This window comes from Trichosurus vulpecula, chromosome 4 (assembly GCF_011100635.1).
Source record: "Trichosurus vulpecula isolate mTriVul1 chromosome 4, mTriVul1.pri, whole genome shotgun sequence".
Lineage (NCBI taxonomy): Eukaryota > Metazoa > Chordata > Mammalia > Diprotodontia > Phalangeridae > Trichosurus > Trichosurus vulpecula.
Genome location: NC_050576.1, coordinates 267845112 through 267865233, shown reverse-complemented (window position 1 = coordinate 267865233; position 20122 = coordinate 267845112). Strand labels below are relative to the sequence as shown.

Genomic DNA, 20122 nt, shown 5'->3' with positions numbered 1-20122 from the left:
AATAGTTTATCTTTCTCTTTCTCTCAATCTAGCTAAGGCCCCTTCCTTTTTTGTCCTTAGCTCTCCATAACAGCTTCAACTTATTCTGAGATTTAGCTGTTCTTATAGGATGGTGCCACTCATTTGGATTCATCCTCAGTTATCTGCCCTAGTTTCTACCTTCTTTACATGTCTTTTTTTAAATTCAATTGGTGGATGAGTTCCCTATACATGCACGTAAATCTCTTCAGACAGTTCCCTTTTTTTTCTTCCTTATCAGAATCATCGGTCTGTTATCTTCAGCATTTTTCCTGAGAACTTCCCATTTCCATGAAATCTTAAAAGCAATATCCCCCAAACAAAGTTCAACTGGTATTTCCATTTGTGAATAATTTTGATTAGGAAATTTATAAGTGATTTCCTTTCTAAATAATTTGCCAGTCATCCTTTGAGCTATATAATTTATATTTGCTAATATTTCCCATATTACTAGATCTAGCAGAATAAGTAGTAGACTTACTTATCTTTTGTACTGAATACTCAGATTAAAAAAAATTTTTTTTGATGATCTGACTATAAACTTTCTAAAAAGTAATAAATCTTACCAGTATATCACTCAGTTGAAGGGTATGATGATTTGTATTCTTTTCAAATGCTTATTGCTTTAACAGAATTCTGGCATATTATAACTGTCTTTTGGTATTTTTACTAAATGCATGTTTTTATTTTAACTATCTAGTTGAGTTGATTCAATCCTGACCCTTGTGAGGCCATGTTCATGAATTTACTTTTCAAATAGACCAGTCAGTGTAATTCTGTTCTTTAGCTACATAATATAGACTATTTAGCTAATTCTCTTGCAAATGTATGTTGCTGATCCCTTTGGGGACAGTTCAATAGGGTGTGGGTAGTAGATAAGGCAGCTGCGTGGCTCAGTGGATAGAGCACTGGGCCAAGAGTCAGGAAAACCTGAGTTCAAATCCAGCCTCAGACACATACTAGCTGTGTGATCCTGGGCAAGTCACTTAATGTCTATTTGCCTTAATCCGCTGAAGAAGAAAATGGCAAACTACTCCAGTATCTTTGCCAAGAAAACCCCAAGGACAGTATGGGATCAAGAAAAGTCTGACAACAACAGTAAATAATCAGAATTTCATCAATATTAGTAGAGAAAAACCTGAAAGTCTGTATGATCATTTGTATACAAAGAACAATGCATTATATTAAGGGATTGAACTTAATAGCTGCTTTTGTTAATATGAACTTTCATTCTCCTGTATTTCTTATTTTTCCCTGTCTAAGCAAGAAAATGCTGTTTACAATTTGGGATGTTTTACCACCATTTTGCTCCACTCCCCTAGCCTCTTATAATTATCTCCTTTCACAATATCACTTGCATCGAATCCCTCCCTTCCAGTTGCACAGCCACCACCTTAGTTCAGAATCCTTATCACCTCTCCCTTAGAATACTTCATCAGGGGGCAGTTAACTAGGTGGCACAGTGGATAGAGCACCATCCCTGAAGTCAGAAACATCTGAGTTCAGATTCGGCCTCAGCCAGCACTTAGTAGCTGTCTGACCCTGTGCAAGTCACTTAACCCCAAGGAGAGAGGGAAGGAGGAAAAGAGAGGAAGAGGAAGAAGGAGAGAGAGAGAGGGAAGGAGGGAGGGAGAGAAAAGGAAGGAAGGAGACAGAGACAGAGAAAATACTGCATCAATCTGCTAACTGGTATAACTGCCTTTTTTTTTTCCTCACTCCAAACCAAATTCCAAATAGCTGCCAAAGTGAACATCTGACCATGTCACTCCTCTACCCAATAAACTGTTATAGCTCCCTGCTGCTTTGATAAAATATAAATTAGTTTCTTTAGCTTTTAAAGCCCTTCCCAATTAGCCTCCCTCTCTTTCTAGCCTCTCTCTTCAGCCAAACTAGCCCTGTCTACTTCCTGTCCCCCCGTGACTTGGCTCTGGTTGTCTCCCATGCCTGGAGTTCACTCCCACCTCACTCTTCCTCCTAGAATCCCTTCAAGATGCAATTCAAGCAGCATTTTCTACATGAAACCTTCCTTTATCGCTAGCCATTAGTCCTTCCCCTGTCCCCACCTCCTAGTTACTTTGTATTTTCTTTATATTTATTCTGTACATATTTACAAATGCCTCAGTTAGAATGTAACATCCCTGAGAGTAGCGATTATGTTGTTCTTGATATTTGTATCCCTGTTGCCTAGCACAAGCAGGCACTTATATTCATACTGATCAACTGATTTGGGGGTAATGTTTGACACTTCATTAGTACTTCAAAGATCCACATCTTTGCCACACTTTTAGTTATAACATCTCTTGGTTATCCAGTTTTTTCACCTTATCACTACAATTAGTTTCAACCAGTCAATTTTCTATTAGATTGAAATCTCAGCATTTCCAGGCTCTCCTCTCCTTTAATCTATTTTACATGTTTGTAGAGAATCACTCTTAATTAAGCTTCCTTTACCGGTCCAAAAATGCCTCTAGTGACACCCCTCCCAAAGGATCAGGATTAGGCCACCATAAGACTTCTGTCCTAGGCCTTCAAAACATTTCATCCCCGTGATTTTTGCTATTTAACCTGTGAATTTTTACAACTGTAGTCCAGGCAAGCAAACCTGGTTTCCTAGCCTTCCCCTTCTACTCCCCTTTTGCCACTCCCACTGCCCAACAATCCTCCTTCCAGCCTCTGATTACCAGGCCTATCGCCTCTATCTCTTAACACATCCTACCCTTTTCCCAGCACAATCCTATCTACCCAGTCCTACTCAGACTAAATCCTAAATCTACTTTATCCCAGCAGTCTCCCACAACTATTCCTTTGTACCTAAGAGAGATATGATAGCAAGTGTATGGACTTAGTGCCAGGGGTTGTGGGTTAAAATCCCAGCTTGGTCATTATCTGTAGGACCTCAGACAAGTCACTTAAGGAGCATGGACCTCAGATTTCTTATCTGTAAAATGAAATGGATGGAATAGGTAGGTCCTTCTAGCTCTAAATCTATGATCCTAGCATCTCTTGGGCTCATTTCCCCTGTGGAATATTAGGCTGTGGAATCGTATATAACTATTCTTAGAATTCTTTGAAATTTAGCTTCACCAGATTAAAGATATATGTTAGCATGTATGACTCTCTCCTCCACCACAAACATAATATGGATTGGTCACTTGTTTCCTTATTAGATTTCTGGACTTGGAGATGAAGACATGAATTTAAATCCTACCTGATACTTATGAGCTCTCATGGGCCAGTCTTATTTTCCTTATATGTAAAATAGGATTTATTGGTACCTACCTCAAAGGGCTGCGGTGAGGAGCAAATGTGAAGCACTTAACAAACCCTCAGGCACTATGCAAATGCTATTTTTCTATTTCTACTTCAGTACAAGTTCCTCCATATTCATCAGAATTGGAATAACAGCACCCCATGTCGCTTCCTCCAATATACAAAGAATAAAATAAGCATTAAGACTAGTCAAGAACTTACCAACTGCTCTGCTTTTGGCAGAAAGTGTGCTCCAACAGATGTCTAAAAGCTTTAGACTCATGTCACCAACTGTCTATTTACTAGATATCTCCTAATAAATGTCCCATAGAGATCCCAAACTTAACATGCACAAAACAGAATTGATTATCTTTTCCAACAAACTGTCCGTTCTTCCTGTCTTCATTCTTTCTGTTGAACAACACCATGATTCTTTCAGGCATCCAGGTCTGAAGCCTTGGAGCCATCCTCCACTTTTGCCCTTTCCTCACCCCCCCACCATGTAACCAATGAGCTGCCAAATCTCCTTCATTTCACCTCCACAGTACATCTCCCATCTGTCCCTTTTTCTCCCCTTACTCTGCCATCAATTAGGTTCAAGTCCTCATCATCTCTTGCCTGGACTATTATAATTTTGTGTTATTTTTTTCCATTTGTCCTCCTCTGAATATCTATTTGGACAAATTTGACCACATCACTCCCCTAGTACTCAAAAATATCCAGTGGCATCTCCTTGCTTCTAGGATAAAATACCAACCCACCATTTGCCATAAAAAGCAGTGCCATAATCCTGTTCAAGCTTACCTTTCCAGGCATACTAAACACAACTCACTGTGTACAATATTCCCATCTCTTTCTAACTCTCTGCCTTTGCAAGGCTCCCCTTCCAATCTACTCCCAAACCCCACTTCTAGAATATATTTTCCCCTAACCTATGCTTCATGGAATCCATTCAGTCTCCAACAGGAAGCCCTCCTTCCTTTCCCTAAAGAGGCAGGCAGTGAGTGAACTACTGGGGCCAGATGTGGTTACTTTGTTTTTGTTTAACTCTTCTTTGTTATGAGAATTCTATTAGTTGCTAGAGGGGAGTTGCTGAGAAGAGATAGTGGGGAAAAACTGTCCAAAAGTACCAGGTTGGGCTCTGTATGTTTCATCTCCCCCATTAGAGTGGGAGCTTCAGAGCAGAATCTGCCTTACTTTTCTAATTAGATTCCCAGCTCCTAAGAGGCCTCTGCACATAGGAAGCATTTAAAAGATGCTTTTAAATTCATTTTAGTCTCAGTTCCATCACCATAACCACAATCTTGCGCAAGGTCATCTTGAAAATGTCTTTGGAGAGCACCTTGGATGTGGAATCGTGAAGACCTGAGTTGCTATTTGTTCTCAGACAGTAGCCATGTGATGCTCTAGGAAAGTCACTTAAATAATCTGGGCCTCAGTTTCCTGACCTGCAAAACGAGGAATGTGGACTCAGTGGTTTCCAAGGACCTTCCCAGTGCTTAAACTTTTAGCCTGTGATCTCCAAAGGTCCCTTTTCGGGTCTTTTTTTCTGTATGGACCCAGGATTTCAGAGATTTGGGGCACTCTCAGGCAGGATACCCCACTTACCTGGGCAGGTCAGTAGCTTAGGTCTAAGATTACAATCTAGAGTACCAGGGTTCAGGGAGGTTAGGCCTAGAGTCACCCACCCAGGTGATTGGGCAGGGGCTGGACTTGAATTCAGGTCTTCCTGACTCTTACCTCCCCCCAGCCCCACTGTGAGGCTGCTTTCTCATTCTAAACGTCTATTGAGAAGATACGAGGTGCCCTCCTCGGCCACCATAGCTGCAAGTCGGGTCTGGCCTCGCCGCTCCCGGGAGACCGAGGATGACGTGAGGAGCGAGACGGAGAGCAGTACCCAAGGCCCGACAGCACCGGTTGCCGCTCCTGCTCCGCTGGCCTCGCCACTGCCCCAGGCACCCCCTCCCCCCGCTCCTCGCTGATCCCCCTCCCTCTCCGGATCGCGCCTCTCCTGCCCCCCAGCTCCTTGCGCCGCCCTGCCCCCTTTGCTCTGCACTGATCCCCCCCAGAGGCCCCAGCTCTGGTCTTTTTCTGTCCGCCCCCCCCGCCCCCTCCCCTGTTCCTTTACTTCCCCGCCCCTCCTCCTCCCTGATCCCCCTCCCTCCCCAGATCACGTCTCTCCTGCCCCCCCAAGGCCCTCGCGCCTGTCCCTCCCCGCCCCTTGCTCCCCTGCCCCCCAGCTCCTCGCTCCGCCGTGCCCCCTTGGGCCGCACTGATCCCTCCGTCTCCCCAGCTCTTGTCTTTCCCTGCGGCACCCACCCCCGCCCTGCTCTACCTCCTCTCCCCTGCTCGGCGCTGATCCCCCTGACGCCCCAGCTCTTGTCTTTCCTTGCGGGACCCCCGCCTCCTGCTCTACCTCCCCTCCCCTGCTCCGCGCTGATCCCCCTGACCCTCCCCCAGCTCTTTTCTTTCCCTGCCCCCCCCAGCTCTTGTCTCTCCCTGTCCCCCTGTCTCTCCGAGCTGATCCCCCAGCACCCCCATCTTTTGTCTCTCCCAGTCCCAGTCCTTTCTCCCCTGCTCCAAGCTGATCCTCCTCCCCTCCCATCCCAGCTCTCATCTCTCCCTGTCCCTGTCGCGGTCCCTGCCCCTCCGATGATCCTCGTTGTCCCGCCACACTAGCACCTCCCTGCCCTGCTCGCTGATCCCCCTGCCCCGCCTTGCTCCGCACTGATCCACTCGTGCTCCTTTCCCACCCCTCCCCCAGCTCCTCGCGCTCATCCCTCTGCCACTCTTTCCTGCAGCCCCTGTCCCCCTTTCCCCATTAAGCTTCTTTCCCTTTTTCCGTGTTCGGCTCGCTCTTCTCTCTACCCCTCCTTCCTCACTGAGCTCCTTACCCCGCTGCTCCGCCGGCCCCTCTCTCCTGAACCCTGCGCCCCTCTCCTGGCTCCCTCCTTTTACTCCCAGTTCTTCGAGCTAGCTCTCTTCCCCCCACTTGCCTGACCCTCGGTTTCCCTACTAGCCCCCGCTCCGCGAGCTTTTCTCCCTGCTGAGCTCCATCAAACCAACTCTGCGAGCCCCTCTCCCGCCCGACCCCTCCCCCGACTGCTTTCCTCGCTCCACGCGCTGGTGCTCCCTTCCCCGCATCCCCGACTCCGCACGCCGGTACCCCCTTCCCCACATCCCCAGCCCCGTGCGCCGGTGCCCCGATCCTCGAATCCCCCTTCCCCGCATCCCGGGGTCCACGCGCCGGTGCCTCCTTCTCTGCATCCCAGGCCCCCTTCTCCGCATCCCGGGCCCCCTTTTCCCGCATCCCGGGCTCCGAGCGCCGGTCTCCCCGCCCTCCTTGCCAGAGCCTCGCACCGCTCTCTCGGCCCACTCCGTGTCGCGTGCCGCCCCCCGCTAAGTCCCTCGAGCCGCGCTCCCTCGGGCGGTACCAGAGGGTGGGGATGGGGCTGGAGATGGGGATGGGGAGGGAGGGGCGCCCGGCCCCGGCCCGCGCATGCGCCTTCCCCTCCCCGGCTGGCGGGTGTGGGGGACGGTCGCCTGTCAGTGGAGCTCTCGCGGCTCGTGCGCTGACGCCGGTGGCTCCGGAGCGGCCGCGCCACGAGGGGACCGTGGAAGCTTCGCAGCTTCTCTCCAGCCACGGGGCGGAGTGGGGGTCGGGGCCGGGGCCGGAGGAAGCCCCCCCTCCGTCCCCGTCCCCCTCCCCGTCCCCGACCCCGTCCCGGTCTCAGTCCCCCTCCCCACCCCCTGGGTCCCCCCCTTCATGGGCCGCCATCATGGCGGCTCTCTACCAGAACTCGGACCTCTCGGGCTCCTCGGCGTCCTCCTCCCCGACCAAACTCCTGTCGCTGAAGGACGTGCGGGACGTGAAGGAGGACACCACGCTGGACGAGAAGCTTTTCCTGCTAGCCTGCGACAAGGGTGAGAGCCGGCCCCGCCCCCGCCCCTGCCTCGGACCCAGGCGGACCGGGGCGGGGCTGCCCACCTGCCTGGGACCCCGCCCCGGGGCCCCGGCGGGCAGCTTCGGGGGGAGGGGAGGGGGACTGGTGCGGACCGGTGAATCCGCGCCCCGCCCCGGTGACAGCCTTGGTCCCCTAAAGTGGGAGCACCTCCGCTAGCTTGGGACCCACGTGGAACCCCGCGTCCCGCCACTCACTTAGCGAGGTCCCGCGGATGGAAGGGGGGTGTCCCGGGGAGCAGGCTAGCGGATAACGGAGCCGGCCCTTTCACTTTCCGGACCAGAAAGCGATGAACGGGGATCCCTTACTGATTTGCCCGATGTCCCGGTATTAAGTGGCAGAATTAGAATTCACAGCCAGGTCCTCTGTAAAGCCTCGTTTCTTTCCACTGAGCTACACTACCCCTTACTGTTAAATTAGATTCCTTCCCCCTTCTGAAACAGCTTCTGCAGCCCAGCACTTTTTAGCCTCAGGGGTAATGAAGGGAAGAGGCTTTGGGGCTGTGGTTTCTTTTCTCCCAGCAGGATACCCAACTAAACTGGCTTTGATGACTGGAGCCTTTCTTTCAGACTAATTTCTTAATCTCCTCCTTGAGACAGCTCTTCTAGGAGGGCTTCTTACTCAAGGGTTCAGAAAGATAGAGTGTCTAAAACAAATACAGAACAAAAATATAAGAGTAATTCAGTGGAAAAGTGGGTTCGAGTCCCTGCAGCTATAAACCAGCGAAATGGCCCTGAATAAGTGACTCCACATCCCTGCCTCTTAGATTTTCAACTAAAACTAGAAGGTTGGACTAGATAATCTCCTACTTAAAATATTCTGTATTGAATTGATTTTTATTGTTTTTTTTGGAGGAAAATATATTTTATAATTGTTTACATCTGTAATTTTTTTTCCTGGAAAGTTGATTTAAGTGTTATAGGCTTATTTTCCTGTGATGGAAGTCATCAAAAGAGTGGGGAGTTGTTTAATATTTGCGAAGTGGGGTGGGGTTTTTTTTGCTTCTATATTAGAGAAAATAAATAGAAACTTAAATTCTTCTAGACTCACTATACAGTTTTAAGAAATCTGGCAAAGAAACATCCAGCCTTTCAACATTGATACATAATAGTTATCCTAATATGTATTATTAGGTATTATTTCATCATGAAAGAATTCTTTGCTTTGCAAAGATTGAATGATGGATTTCTTTAATAGCAGTCATTCCCACTTAGTGTAAAATATGATTTGATTTACATAACTTATTAGAATTATATATATAGCTACATATGGGTATACATAACTATATTCATAACATAATTGACATAATTGCATCTTCATTAGCTGGGTATTTTTTGTTAGTATGCACTAACAGAAAGGTAAATGCTATTTGTTAAAAGGTACATTTCTTATGTATAGCCTTTATTCAATATCTACTGTGGGCAGAGCTTTTGATTAGGCTAAAAAAATTCAAAGAACAATCAAATACATTTTCCCTCTTAAAGATTTTGTATTTGAACTAAAGAATATCTTTACATTGTTGAATTAGCACTGGTGTATATGGTTTTCTGTGTTGTCAAGTTTAGTACTATTTTTTTCAGAGTACATACTTCCCTCATCCTAGTCAGTTCCTTAAAATTATCCTAGATTTAAAGTTTTGAAACAGGCCTTAGGTGAGTATTAGAACCAAAACTTCAGTTATAGAGGTTGCTATACATGTGAAAATTTGATCATAGTAAGAAAGTGGCATTCTTTTTTTCTTCCTATGGAAATAAAGTTGCCTGAACAGTTCTGAGAGGTTGCAGCTGCAAATTTAACAACTGCTGTTGGGTAGCACTTTCCTTGGCATCCTCTGTGTGTGTTCTTAGATGTAGATGCCACTACCTGGATGGGGGTCCTCTTGACTTTCACTTTACTGCCAAGCTCTGTGGTTGAATTTGCCCCTTGAGACACTGACAGGATGAAGGTCCGTGAGTTTCTTGTCCAGGCATTCCCTACTCTGAGGTAATAAGGATGGTCCAGAGAGTCACACTAGAGAGGAAAAAAAAAAAGCTGAAACCGAGAAGCTACAACACCTGCTAAAACTTTATAAGGTTCCTTTTCAGGATCATCTACTAGATTATTCAGTGCATGCAAGGGGAGGGGAAAGCTGCCCTTGTAGCCACATTTATTCACATCAGTTAATATTTTTTCATACACATGCATTTAGATATGTGCATCCAATAGATTTATTCCCGTAGCTTTTTTTCCCTGATTAACTTTTCATTCAAAAGTTATTTGGGCTTTTCAGCTTGGGTCATATTCTAGGACTCAGGCACCTCTTTTTAAAGTTTTCAAATACTCACCTCCATTTCTGTTCACACAAAAAAAAATCAATTCAGTAATCTAAGTTAGGTTACAAAAGTTATTGTCATTTTAATCTAACATTTCATCTTTCAGCCACTTTGTTGTTGTTTAGGATAAAAATTTTAATTCAAGGACACCTGTGTTTTATAATGAAGGGTCTAGAAGGGTTATTTTTTTTATTAGACTTTTCTTTTTAGGTTTTACTTTGAGGCCTAAAGCACTTTGGGTCAGGGAAAGAACTAGGCATCTTCTACATTTAGCTCTTTTATTCTCAAGCTAAGGAAAGTAAGGAAGGTGAGAAGCAGGCTGGGCAGAGGTAGAGGAAGGATTGGCCAACTTCTTACTCTTCCCTCATCTCAGGTGATAGTAAACAGCCTGCTTTTGTTATATTGTTTTGTTTGTCCTAGAAGACCAAAAAAGGTCTTTCATGTAGGGATATCCTCTAGCAGCAGGAAATTCATTTTTAACAATTTTTTTCCTTAACATTGGTAGTTGGTTAGAGTGAAATACCATGAATTTTAACACATACATTTTGAATTGGGTTTAAACATATAATTTGCCCCAGGGTCTGGTGTATCACTTTACTGAAGAAAAAAAGCATGTTTAGAAGTTACAGTTTTATAGTTTACATGCTTATGTAGACAGTGGTGATTAAGTATTTTTACTAAATTTTTCATTTTGATAAACTCGTAAAGATTGTTTACCTTTTAGAAGGAAATATACAAATACATATGACTTCTCAAATATAGACTTAAAAATCAAAATTTGAAAAGGCGAGGTAACAAAGATGATTTTCTATATTTCAGGCATTTAAAAAAAACCAAAGTTGTCCTTGGGATTAATTTGGAGAAATGATATAGCTTATACAACTATTAATACTTAAATTTTCATTAAAATGTGGCTGAAATCTAGCCATACAATTTTTCCTTTTGGACTTTGTATGTACTAAATCAGTATTGTTAAACTTTTTCATTGTGACCCTCACTAAATAAAAATTGTGAAAATCTACTTAAAATATCTATAATTTGAATGTCTGCATCAAATAAAACAGTACTGTTTCCAGTGCAAAGGTGAACATTTCTAGACTAAATTCTCTCATCCGCATGGACCACAAACTTCTTTGCAGGAAAAGAGAATATACAAAACCATTTGTTTAGGGCAAATTAATACAAGCACATTCAGGGTGAGTCTAACTTGTTTTCTATATTTTTCTGAAAAAAAGAGCTTTGGTTTCTTTGTATTAAATTTAAACAGTAAAGATAAAGAAGCAAGAAAGATATTCATAATATCAAAGCAAATATATGTCCAGGGCATTTTTTTTAAAGAATCTTTTTATTCTGTAATAAACCCTCCTTGTATAAATTTTCCCTGTTGGTGAGAACTCTTGGAACAGAATTGCTTAGTTGCAGTGGGTGGTAAATTCCTCTTTACTCCTGTGTATCCTTCCAAAATGGTTTTGGTTATATGGATATCAGTGGAGGGAGGAGTAGACAAAGTTAATGAAGAACAAGGAATGGAACAGTAAGTTTTAAAAAAAGGGGTGGGGGAAGAATGAGAATAGCTTTATTATTGAAAGGCACCCCCTCATTTTATAGATGAGGGAATTGAGATCCATAGAAGCTAATGGACACACAATAAATGTCAGTGCCAGGATTCAAACCCAGGTCCTATGAAATGAAGCCTTCTTTCCTATACCATGCTGCTTCCCCACATGTGTAGGCCAGGGATCTAAACTTTGATTAGCAGACTATGATAAGAATGTGACTATGTCTTAGATAGGGACACCTGAATATGATCTGCCAAGGGGCACTGCTTTAAATAGGGATTTGGTTCCAAGTTGAGATAGATATTTAGAGCCCATAGAGTAGATTTTAGAGCATCTGGAGTAAAAGCAGGGAACAAGTTTGAGGATCAGAATTATTTTATTTTAGTGGAAGGGTGAAATGTGGTGGAAAAATTAACGACTTCAGAATTTTAGGAGGGTAATATGGTAATATAAATTTGTACATGGTGAATATTGATATGACTGTATCCCAAAACAGTACAAGACATCAAGCAGGAGAATAGACAAACGAGTGGACAGGGCTAGATGATCTCTGTGCTCTCTTGTAGCTTAAGAATCCTCTGCTTCTGTAAAAGAATTCTCTTTTCTAAATAGTTGATGATAAGTATGTGTTTCATGTAAATAAATTCTACACAAAGCCATTCCTGATCTCTCCGGCTCCTAGTGCCCTCTCTTTCAAAATCACCCTGTATTTATTTTGCATATATTTATTAATGTACTTGTCTTCCTAAATAGAATGTAAGCTCCTTGCAGGCAGAACTGGATTCATTTTTGTCTTTGTGTTCTTACTGCTTAGCACAGTGCCTGGAGCATAGTAGAGACTTAGTAAACCCTTGTTGATTGTCAGTTTACTGGCCCTGGGCTAGTGTTTGACAGATATGGCTGGATCACTCTAGAGAGTGGCTGCCGACAGTGGCCATTACCACATAACTATTTCTCTGATTTGGTGCAGTCAGTATTGTGGGCACAAGAAGTGACTTCCTCTCCCCCATTTCTTAAAGGGTATGTTGATAGAGTACAAGCTCTAATAGATTCTACCAAGCTAAAAAAGCTTTGGGCCTAGTGACAAAACTATCTGCTTTTCAAAGATCAGCCCAATTAAATGTATAAGAACTCATTACTAAGAAAGTTGGACATCAGGTAATACATTTTCTACATTGACCTAATGAAACAGAACAAAGTGAACCACACTACTTGAGAAACTGAGCCACATTTATGTCAACATTCTTGATTTTAATGAAACCAAAAAGCAAAAAGAAATTGGAAATAAATGGAAAGATAGTTCCCAGGTACTCCTCAGGGGCCCATAAAGAGGGTGGTTTCATGGCATCTCAAGTGCAAAAAATCCACATTTAATGAAACATTTGTTCATCTTACCTTGCAGTACTCAAAATGATCATAAGCAGACCATAAAGACATATTGATGCATAAACTGAAATTGTTGCTTTATACTAGAAACACTGACGCTAGGAATTTTACCCAGGAAATGACAACAAAAATGACTACCTGGGAATTGATATTTAAGTAAAGAGATATTAAGAGGGCACTTAAATACCCATGATGAATTAAACTCATCTGGCCTAAACAAACTATATCCATTGATCCTGAAAGAACTATATCATTGCTGACCCACTGTCAGTAATAGCTGAATGATCATAGAAAATGGGAGAGTTGCCACAAATTTGGAGAATGAGAAAATATCCCACTTTTCAAAAAAGAACAGTTTATAAAAATATAGATCAGTGAACTTGTCTTTGATCCCTGGGAAAATTCCACAGGATTAACCAACAACCATTAAAGAGATGGTTGTTGAACATCCAGATAGGGAAGCAGTGATTACAAAGAGATAACTTGGCTTCTTCAAGAATAGGTCATTTCAGAAAAAGTTTTCTCATTTTGAATAAATTAAGTTAGTAGATGAGGGAAATGCTGTTGGATATATTTATCTGGATTTTAACCAAGCTTTTGGTAACATCTCATGCTATTCTTATGGATAAGGTGAAGAGATAGATTGAAAACTGATTGGGTAGCTGGATCAGAGTAATTGACTTTTTAAAAAATAGATTTGTATTGATTTCTTCTGTTCCTACACTATGCAGATTTTCCCTGTATCTATCTTCCCAACTCCCCAATCATCCTTCAAAGAGCAGTTTATTAAAGATTCAGTGTCACTGTGACTGGAGGTCTCCAGTATAGTGCTCCAGGGATCTTTGTTTGACCCTGTGTTGTTTTAACATTTTTATCAAGTGACTTGGACAAGAGCATAGGTGGCAAGCTCATCAAATTTGTTGATAACAAAAAACAAGAGAGGGATAGTTAACACAGTGGATTACAGAATAAGAATCTTGATGGACTAGATCATTGACCTGAATAAAATCTACTTGACTATCTTTTTTAAAAATTCATTTTAATTTTATTTTCAATTCTGAATTCTCTTCCTTTCTCTTCTCCTCCCCCATCCATTGAGAAGACAAGAACAACAAAAACCATTACAAATATATGTAGTCATACAAAACAAATTCTTACATTAGCCGTGTCTTTAAAAAAATGAGAAAAAAAAACTTGTTTCAGTGTGTACTATGAGTCCATTGGCTCTCTACCTGGACGTGGATAGCATGTTTCACTATAAATCTTTTGGAATTGTGGTTGGTCATTGTGTTGATCAGTTACTAAGTCTTAGAGTTGGTTATCTTTACAATATTGTTATATAAATTGGTCTCCTTGTTCTGCTTGCTTCACTTTGCATCAGTTCATATAAGCCTTCCTAGGTTTTTTTAAAACCATCTCTTTCATCATTTTTTATGACTCTACAGTATTCTATCACATTCATATAACATAATTTTCTCAGCCATTCCCCATTTGATGAGCATCCCTTCAGTTTCCATAAATATTTTGTACATTAGGATGTTTTTCCTCTTTTTAAAATCTTTTTGAGATATAGACCTAGTAGTGGTATTGCTGGTTCAAAGGGTATGCACAGTTTAATAGTTTTTTGGGGCATAATTCCAAATTGCTTTCCAAAATGATTGAACCAGTTTACAGCGCTACCTATAGTGCATTAAAGTATTTGTCTTCCTATAGCCCCTCCAGCATTTTTCATTTTCCTTTTTGCATCAGCTTAGCCAATCTGATGGGTGTGAGGTGGTACCTCAGAGTTATTTTAGTTTGAAGTTCTCTAATTATTGGTGATTTGAGCATTTTTTCATATGTCTAGTAATAGCTTAGATGTCTTCCTCTGAAAAGTTGCCTATTTATATCCTTTGGACATTTATCAGTTAGGGAATCATACATACATTTTAATTTTACTCAGTTTCCTCTAAAATTTAGAAATGAGGCCTGTATCACAGAAACTTACTGTAAAGATTTTTTAACCTAGTTTAAAGATTTTTTTAACCTAGTTTCCTGTTTCTGATCTAATTTTAGCAGAATGGGTTTTGTTTGTGTAAAAACTTTTTACTTGACTATCTTTTAGTAGTATTAGAGAGGGAGCCAGCTGTCATGCCAGGAAGATCAATGTTCAAGTCCCTTGGGTTTCCTCCCAACCTCTCAGTGTTCTAGGCACAGTGTTCTAGGCAATTCTCTAAGATTTCAGTTTCAGAAAAGGTTCTGACCTCTTAGTAGAGGGAGTTTCCTTACCCAAGAGTTCCTTTTATATTAGTGAAATCACAAGTCCAGCCCTTACTCCTATCTTGTCTTTTAACTGTCAGAGCAGTTACCAACACAAGTTCTTTTGGAATCAGCTGTCAGTATATATTCTGATCATCAGCTGGTTAGAGAAAAAGTTAAAATCAGTGCTGCATTGGGAGAAAACCACAAATGTAAGAAGCACATACTGTGTGCTGTTATTACAGTAGATCTAACTCAACCATTGAAAATTGGCAGCTGAAAAATAGGAAGCAGACAAAAGTAAAGATACTGATTCAAAGTCTTTCTCAGAGAAATCTAACTGATAGAAGATAATCACCATAATGATGAAGTTGAAAGCCCAGAAATTGTCTTAGCCATGAAATACTTCACCTCATTAGATGAAGAGCCATGACAGACAAAGGCAGTTTTGGTTTAGAATATTAAGTTCAGTATGGAATATTGTTAAGCAGTATCACCAAAATGATTAAAAGCAGGTGATGAGAGGGAACAGACTTGTAGAGAGCTTGGCATGAATCTCAGGCAGTTTTGTAGGTGAAACTAGAAAAGGGTACAATAAATAAATAAGGCATGGAATGAATCTACCAACATTTCAATTGTAATCTGTTCCCATTGGCAACAACAATAAAATCATCACATTTGGCCTCTACTAACTCAGAACCCAGTATGTGAAAGTGGCTGTGGCATTTAAGAATATGAATTTGGGAAGATCAGGCCCAAGTCCATAAGAAATTTGTTTTAAGTAGTGACTACTGGGGGAAGATTTTTGAAGATAGCAGTTTTTGCTCAAGAGAGGTTGGAAGGGTACCATGTTACCACCCCTCAGAAAACAACAATGGAAAACACTAAAAATTACTCTTGAATCTCTACATAAAATCACCTCCCTTACAAAAAAAGTAAAATAGAAAATGAGCAAAATAAAGAACCAATACAATTCAATATCATGGAGTAGAGAAATAGCTAATATAGCAGCAAAACAGATGGAAAAAGAAACTATTGGTTATCTTAAGAGTTGCCCTAAAAAGGAATGCCTAACAAAAAGGAAATAAGCAAGAAATAACATTGTTAAGAAAGTTATAAGAGCAAATTAAAAAAAACTTTAGAAAAGGAAATCATTGGAGAAACAAAAGCAAAAATTAAAACATTTTTTAAAATAAATTGGAAGCAAATAATGAAAATCACCAAAATGGATTGCATAATAGATTTTTCTAAATACATATTAAAAGATTACATTAAAATAATGGAACAAATTACAGATGGTACTTCATCAATAAGGACAGGTAAGATTGAGAAGCAGGGCAACAATATTGTGGATAAATACTGAACTTAAGAGTCAGGAAGGACCTGCTTTGAATAATCCTACAGACACTTTATTATTTCTGGCAACTCACTTAACTTCACCTGGCCTCCTCTAAGGTCCTTTTCATTTCTTTTTACACACACACACACACACACACACACACACATGTAAATATAAATTTATTTTCAGTTTTCAACATTCACTTCCACAAGATTCTGAATCCCAAATTTTCTCCCCATCTCTCCTCTCCCCCTACCCCATGGCAGTATACATTTTGATTATCCCTTCCTCCTATCTGCCCTCCCTTCTATTACCCCCCACCCATTTCTCTTATCCACTTCCCTTCTGTTTTCTTGTAGGGCAAGATATATTTCTATACCCCATTGCCTGTATATCTTATTTCCCAGTTACATGTAAAAACAATTAACATTCATTTTTAAAGCTTTGAGTTCCACAATCTCTCCCTTCCCCCCTCCCTACCCACCCTCATTGAGAAAGCAAACAATTTGATTTAGGTTGTACATGTGTAGTCATGCAAAACACTTCCATAACAGTCATATTGTGAAAGACTAACTATATTACCCTCTATCCTGTCCCACCCTCCATTTATTCTGTTCTCTCCTTTGACCTGTCCCTCCACAAGAGTGTTTGCTTCTGATTGTCCCTTCTCCTTTTCATTTCTAAATGTATGATCCTATGCACCAAATGACAGCAACTAACAGCCCATGTCACTGCTTTCTATTTCTATAAACTTATAAAATGCCTTATGTACTTATCAAGGGTATTCTTGATGAAAACATGAAAAAGGAACAGACTGGCTTTTGCATGTAGTTCTTAAAATGTGTCATCTCCACAGTCATATAACTGATGCAGTGTGGTGAATAAAACATCATGCTGAGTCTGTTGTGTGAGTTTTTAAAAAAGCATTTGACTTGGTAGAACAAAATGCAACTATAAAGACTTGCCTCAAATTAAGTGTCTTCTTCACAAACGGTAAAAATCCGATATGCAAGATCATATGTCAGGTACATATTTCCATCTTTGTTCATGGAAATTACTTTGATGAATTATCTGCTGAGTGTCAACATTAGGTGATGCATAAAAACCCAAGTTTGCCATGTCAGTATCAAATAAAAGGATATCTAATTGGTGGCAGGCTGGCTCCACAACTGAATAGGAGGGAGAGACTAGGCTGGATCGCATTTGGGAATTGTCCTTTTAAGAAAACTCCTTGGGAAGGTTATATAATGGATCCTTGTATAAGGTGTTGCCTATGTTTTGGACTAAATGACTTCTGAGATAGTTTATAGCTTTGAAATTCTTTGTGTAGCAGGAAAGGGAGGGGTTAATCATGTGGTAAAAGTTAGCAATAATAAATGGGACAGCCTAAATGTTGCATTACTATCCATTAAATATTAAAAAACAAACAACCAGAAACCTTTCATACAGTGGGTAGCCCTTTTTGGGAGATTTATATAAATACAGGGTCATGCAGGATGAGAAGGTATGTAGGAATTGAGTAATCAAAGTATCAGATTATTTATTCGTTGATGTAGTTCCCTTGGGGCCTAGTATTGTGATATGCACAAAATATTCAGGGTAGTAGGTTTTAGAGCTAGCAGGGACTTTAGAGATGATCTAATCTTTAAATTTCTTGATTTTAAAGAGGTTGACATGGCCAAGGTTGTGCAGGTAGTAAATAGCGGAGTTGGGATTTGGGCCCAAGTTTTCTGTTCCCAAATCTGATGATTAACTTTCTGAAGAGGAATTTTTCAGGATTTAGAAGGCTACTTTTCAGATAACAGACTCAAAATTCATTTCTAGTCCCATACTTTTGAAGATTTTTTAGAACTTTTGATCTATCTAGAGAAACTAGGGTCATCTCTGGGCCAAGATAAAACTTTGGAGTTCAACTTTAGTGGGGATTATAAATTATAGGTGCTTAATAAATGTTTGCTGAATTGTTAAATTAAGTGAACTCTGGCTGTAAATGCCTTACAAGTCTGTTACAACCTTGTGTAAAGTTAATATGTTTATTTGGGAGGCATTTCAGCTAAGTATGGTCAGTAAAGACCTCACTGTACTCACGAAACCAGATCCTCTCTTTAAGGCTTTCTAAGCCTTCTAATTTGCTTAGAAGCAGTTAAGCCAGCTAATGAAATAAATGTGAGGGGAGAAAAAAGACCAGACACCTTTTTTCTCCTCAGAGAAAAGTACCTGGAAAGTAAACTCTGAATTTTAGGGAGGTCGAAATTTGTTTTGTAATTTTCTTAACTGTTTGCTGGGAAATCTATATGTAAATCACTGGGCTCTGCAACAGTATTAGATCTAAGTAGAGTAAGCAAGCCACCTTGGTAGTGTGATTTACAGGGTTTGAGGACTCTAATCTTTTCATTTCAGCCTATTGTTGATGCTTCAAGAATTTCCATGGGAATTTAATTTATTTAGTTTGAAATAAAACTTGGTTTCTTGTTAAAATTCAGATAACTACTTGGAATGCTAACACACTAAGCTGCTATTATTGGCATCTAACTATAAATTAATTTTTCCAAGCTTTCCTAACTATGTGAGAACATTTTGATTAGAGATGGAGAGTGGAACATGGAGAAAGATGCCTAGAACATAGAACACTGTTGGGTATGGCAGGTCTTGGGTGAGGGCTCAAGGTACCTAGCACATGAAAGTATTACATGCACATGGGGTAGAAACTTATTTGTTAAGAATAAGGAGAAATGGTAAAGAAAGAGAGCACCAGGGAAAAATTTTCCATTGGGGATTAGAATCATTGTTCATTTAAAAATGGGAAAATTGGATAGCTCTTTGGGAAAAAAAAGTATTTGGAGGCATACTTTGTATCATCTACAATAAAACTGTAACCAAATCATCAATTTAAATAAGAAAAATTCAGAAAATACTGAATAAAAAGGAGTAATATATTTGCCTTAATTATGGAATTTAGGGATATTTTTAGCCTTCAAAGAGAAGAAATCAGCAGAAACATAATAAATGGGTTTGATTGTATAAAGATTAAAGGATTTTTCTAAAGAGAAAGCAATTTCTTAATGGAATGGGAATGACTGAAAAAGCTATGGTAAATGAATTATAGAAGCTAAATTGTCTTAAGTACTTCCATTTTAAAAAATTGCCCTCCATTAGACTTGAAGCAAGAGAATATGTGTTTAGTGTTTCTCCCTACCAGTTTTGCAGAAACTACCTCTTAATAGGCTTGTTATCTAATTTAAAACTTTGAACAATCTGATTTGCCAATGGAAGGTTGGTATTTATTCCACAACCACATGTGATGAAATATTATTGTAGGCCATGAAATGATGAAAATGAAGAATTCAGAGTAACATGTGAAGATTTATGTGACCTGATGAAAAGTGAAATAAAATAAAAAGAATAATATATACAACAGCTACAATGTAAATGAAAATGTCACTAAAAGGTAGGTTGCTAACTCTGCGTAATTGAAAAAAACTAATGAAGAAAGAGAGCAGAGATAATGCAGATAATGAATCATACCTCCATTCTCAAGGCACTACTAGTTTGGTCATTACTTAGATAAAATATGTTATACTAGTTTGGTCATTACTTAGACAAAATATTTTATACAAAATATATTATACTTAAACAAAATATATTAATTGGGGGTGTTATTGGATTTTTTGCATAATTAATTTTATCACTGGGAAGAATTCAACCTGGAGGAATGGAATTCCACCCTCCCCAGAAAAAAAGTGATGTAAACAGTAATGCTTTTTTTTCTAAAAGAAATTTCTTTAAAAGAAAAGAAAGATTGAAGAAAAGTATTTGCAGTAAACATATTACACAGAAGTTCAACACCCAGAATCTAAAAGGAGCTTACCTCTATAAAACTACATATAAAAATACATTTCCTAATGGAAGAATGTTCAAAGGACTAGGCAGTTTATAAAAAGAAGAAATGAAAATTGTTAATAAACACATGAAAGGATGCCCCAAATTCACTAATCATAGAAATGCAAATTGATAATCTCAAGATACTGCTTTATTCTATAAAATGATCAAAATGTATTT

The 20122-nt window shown here is 40.4% G+C and overlaps 1 protein-coding gene across 3 annotated transcripts in view; it reads left to right on the top strand.

Moving 5' to 3' along the window:
• Positions 1–6713: 6713 nt before the first annotated feature.
• Positions 6714–20122, top strand: part of TRPC1 (transient receptor potential cation channel subfamily C member 1) — a 72852-nt gene continuing 59443 nt past the window's right edge. Inside the window, exon 1 of one of the 3 annotated variants that reach the window (XM_036754087.1) lies at positions 6714–7191. In XM_036754087.1, coding sequence (XP_036609982.1) covers positions 6714–7191 — 478 coding nt within the window. Of the gene's footprint in view, positions 7192–19469; positions 19512–20122 lie in introns of those variants that run through there. The other 2 variants (XM_036754088.1, XM_036754089.1) reach the window with 2 other exon arrangements.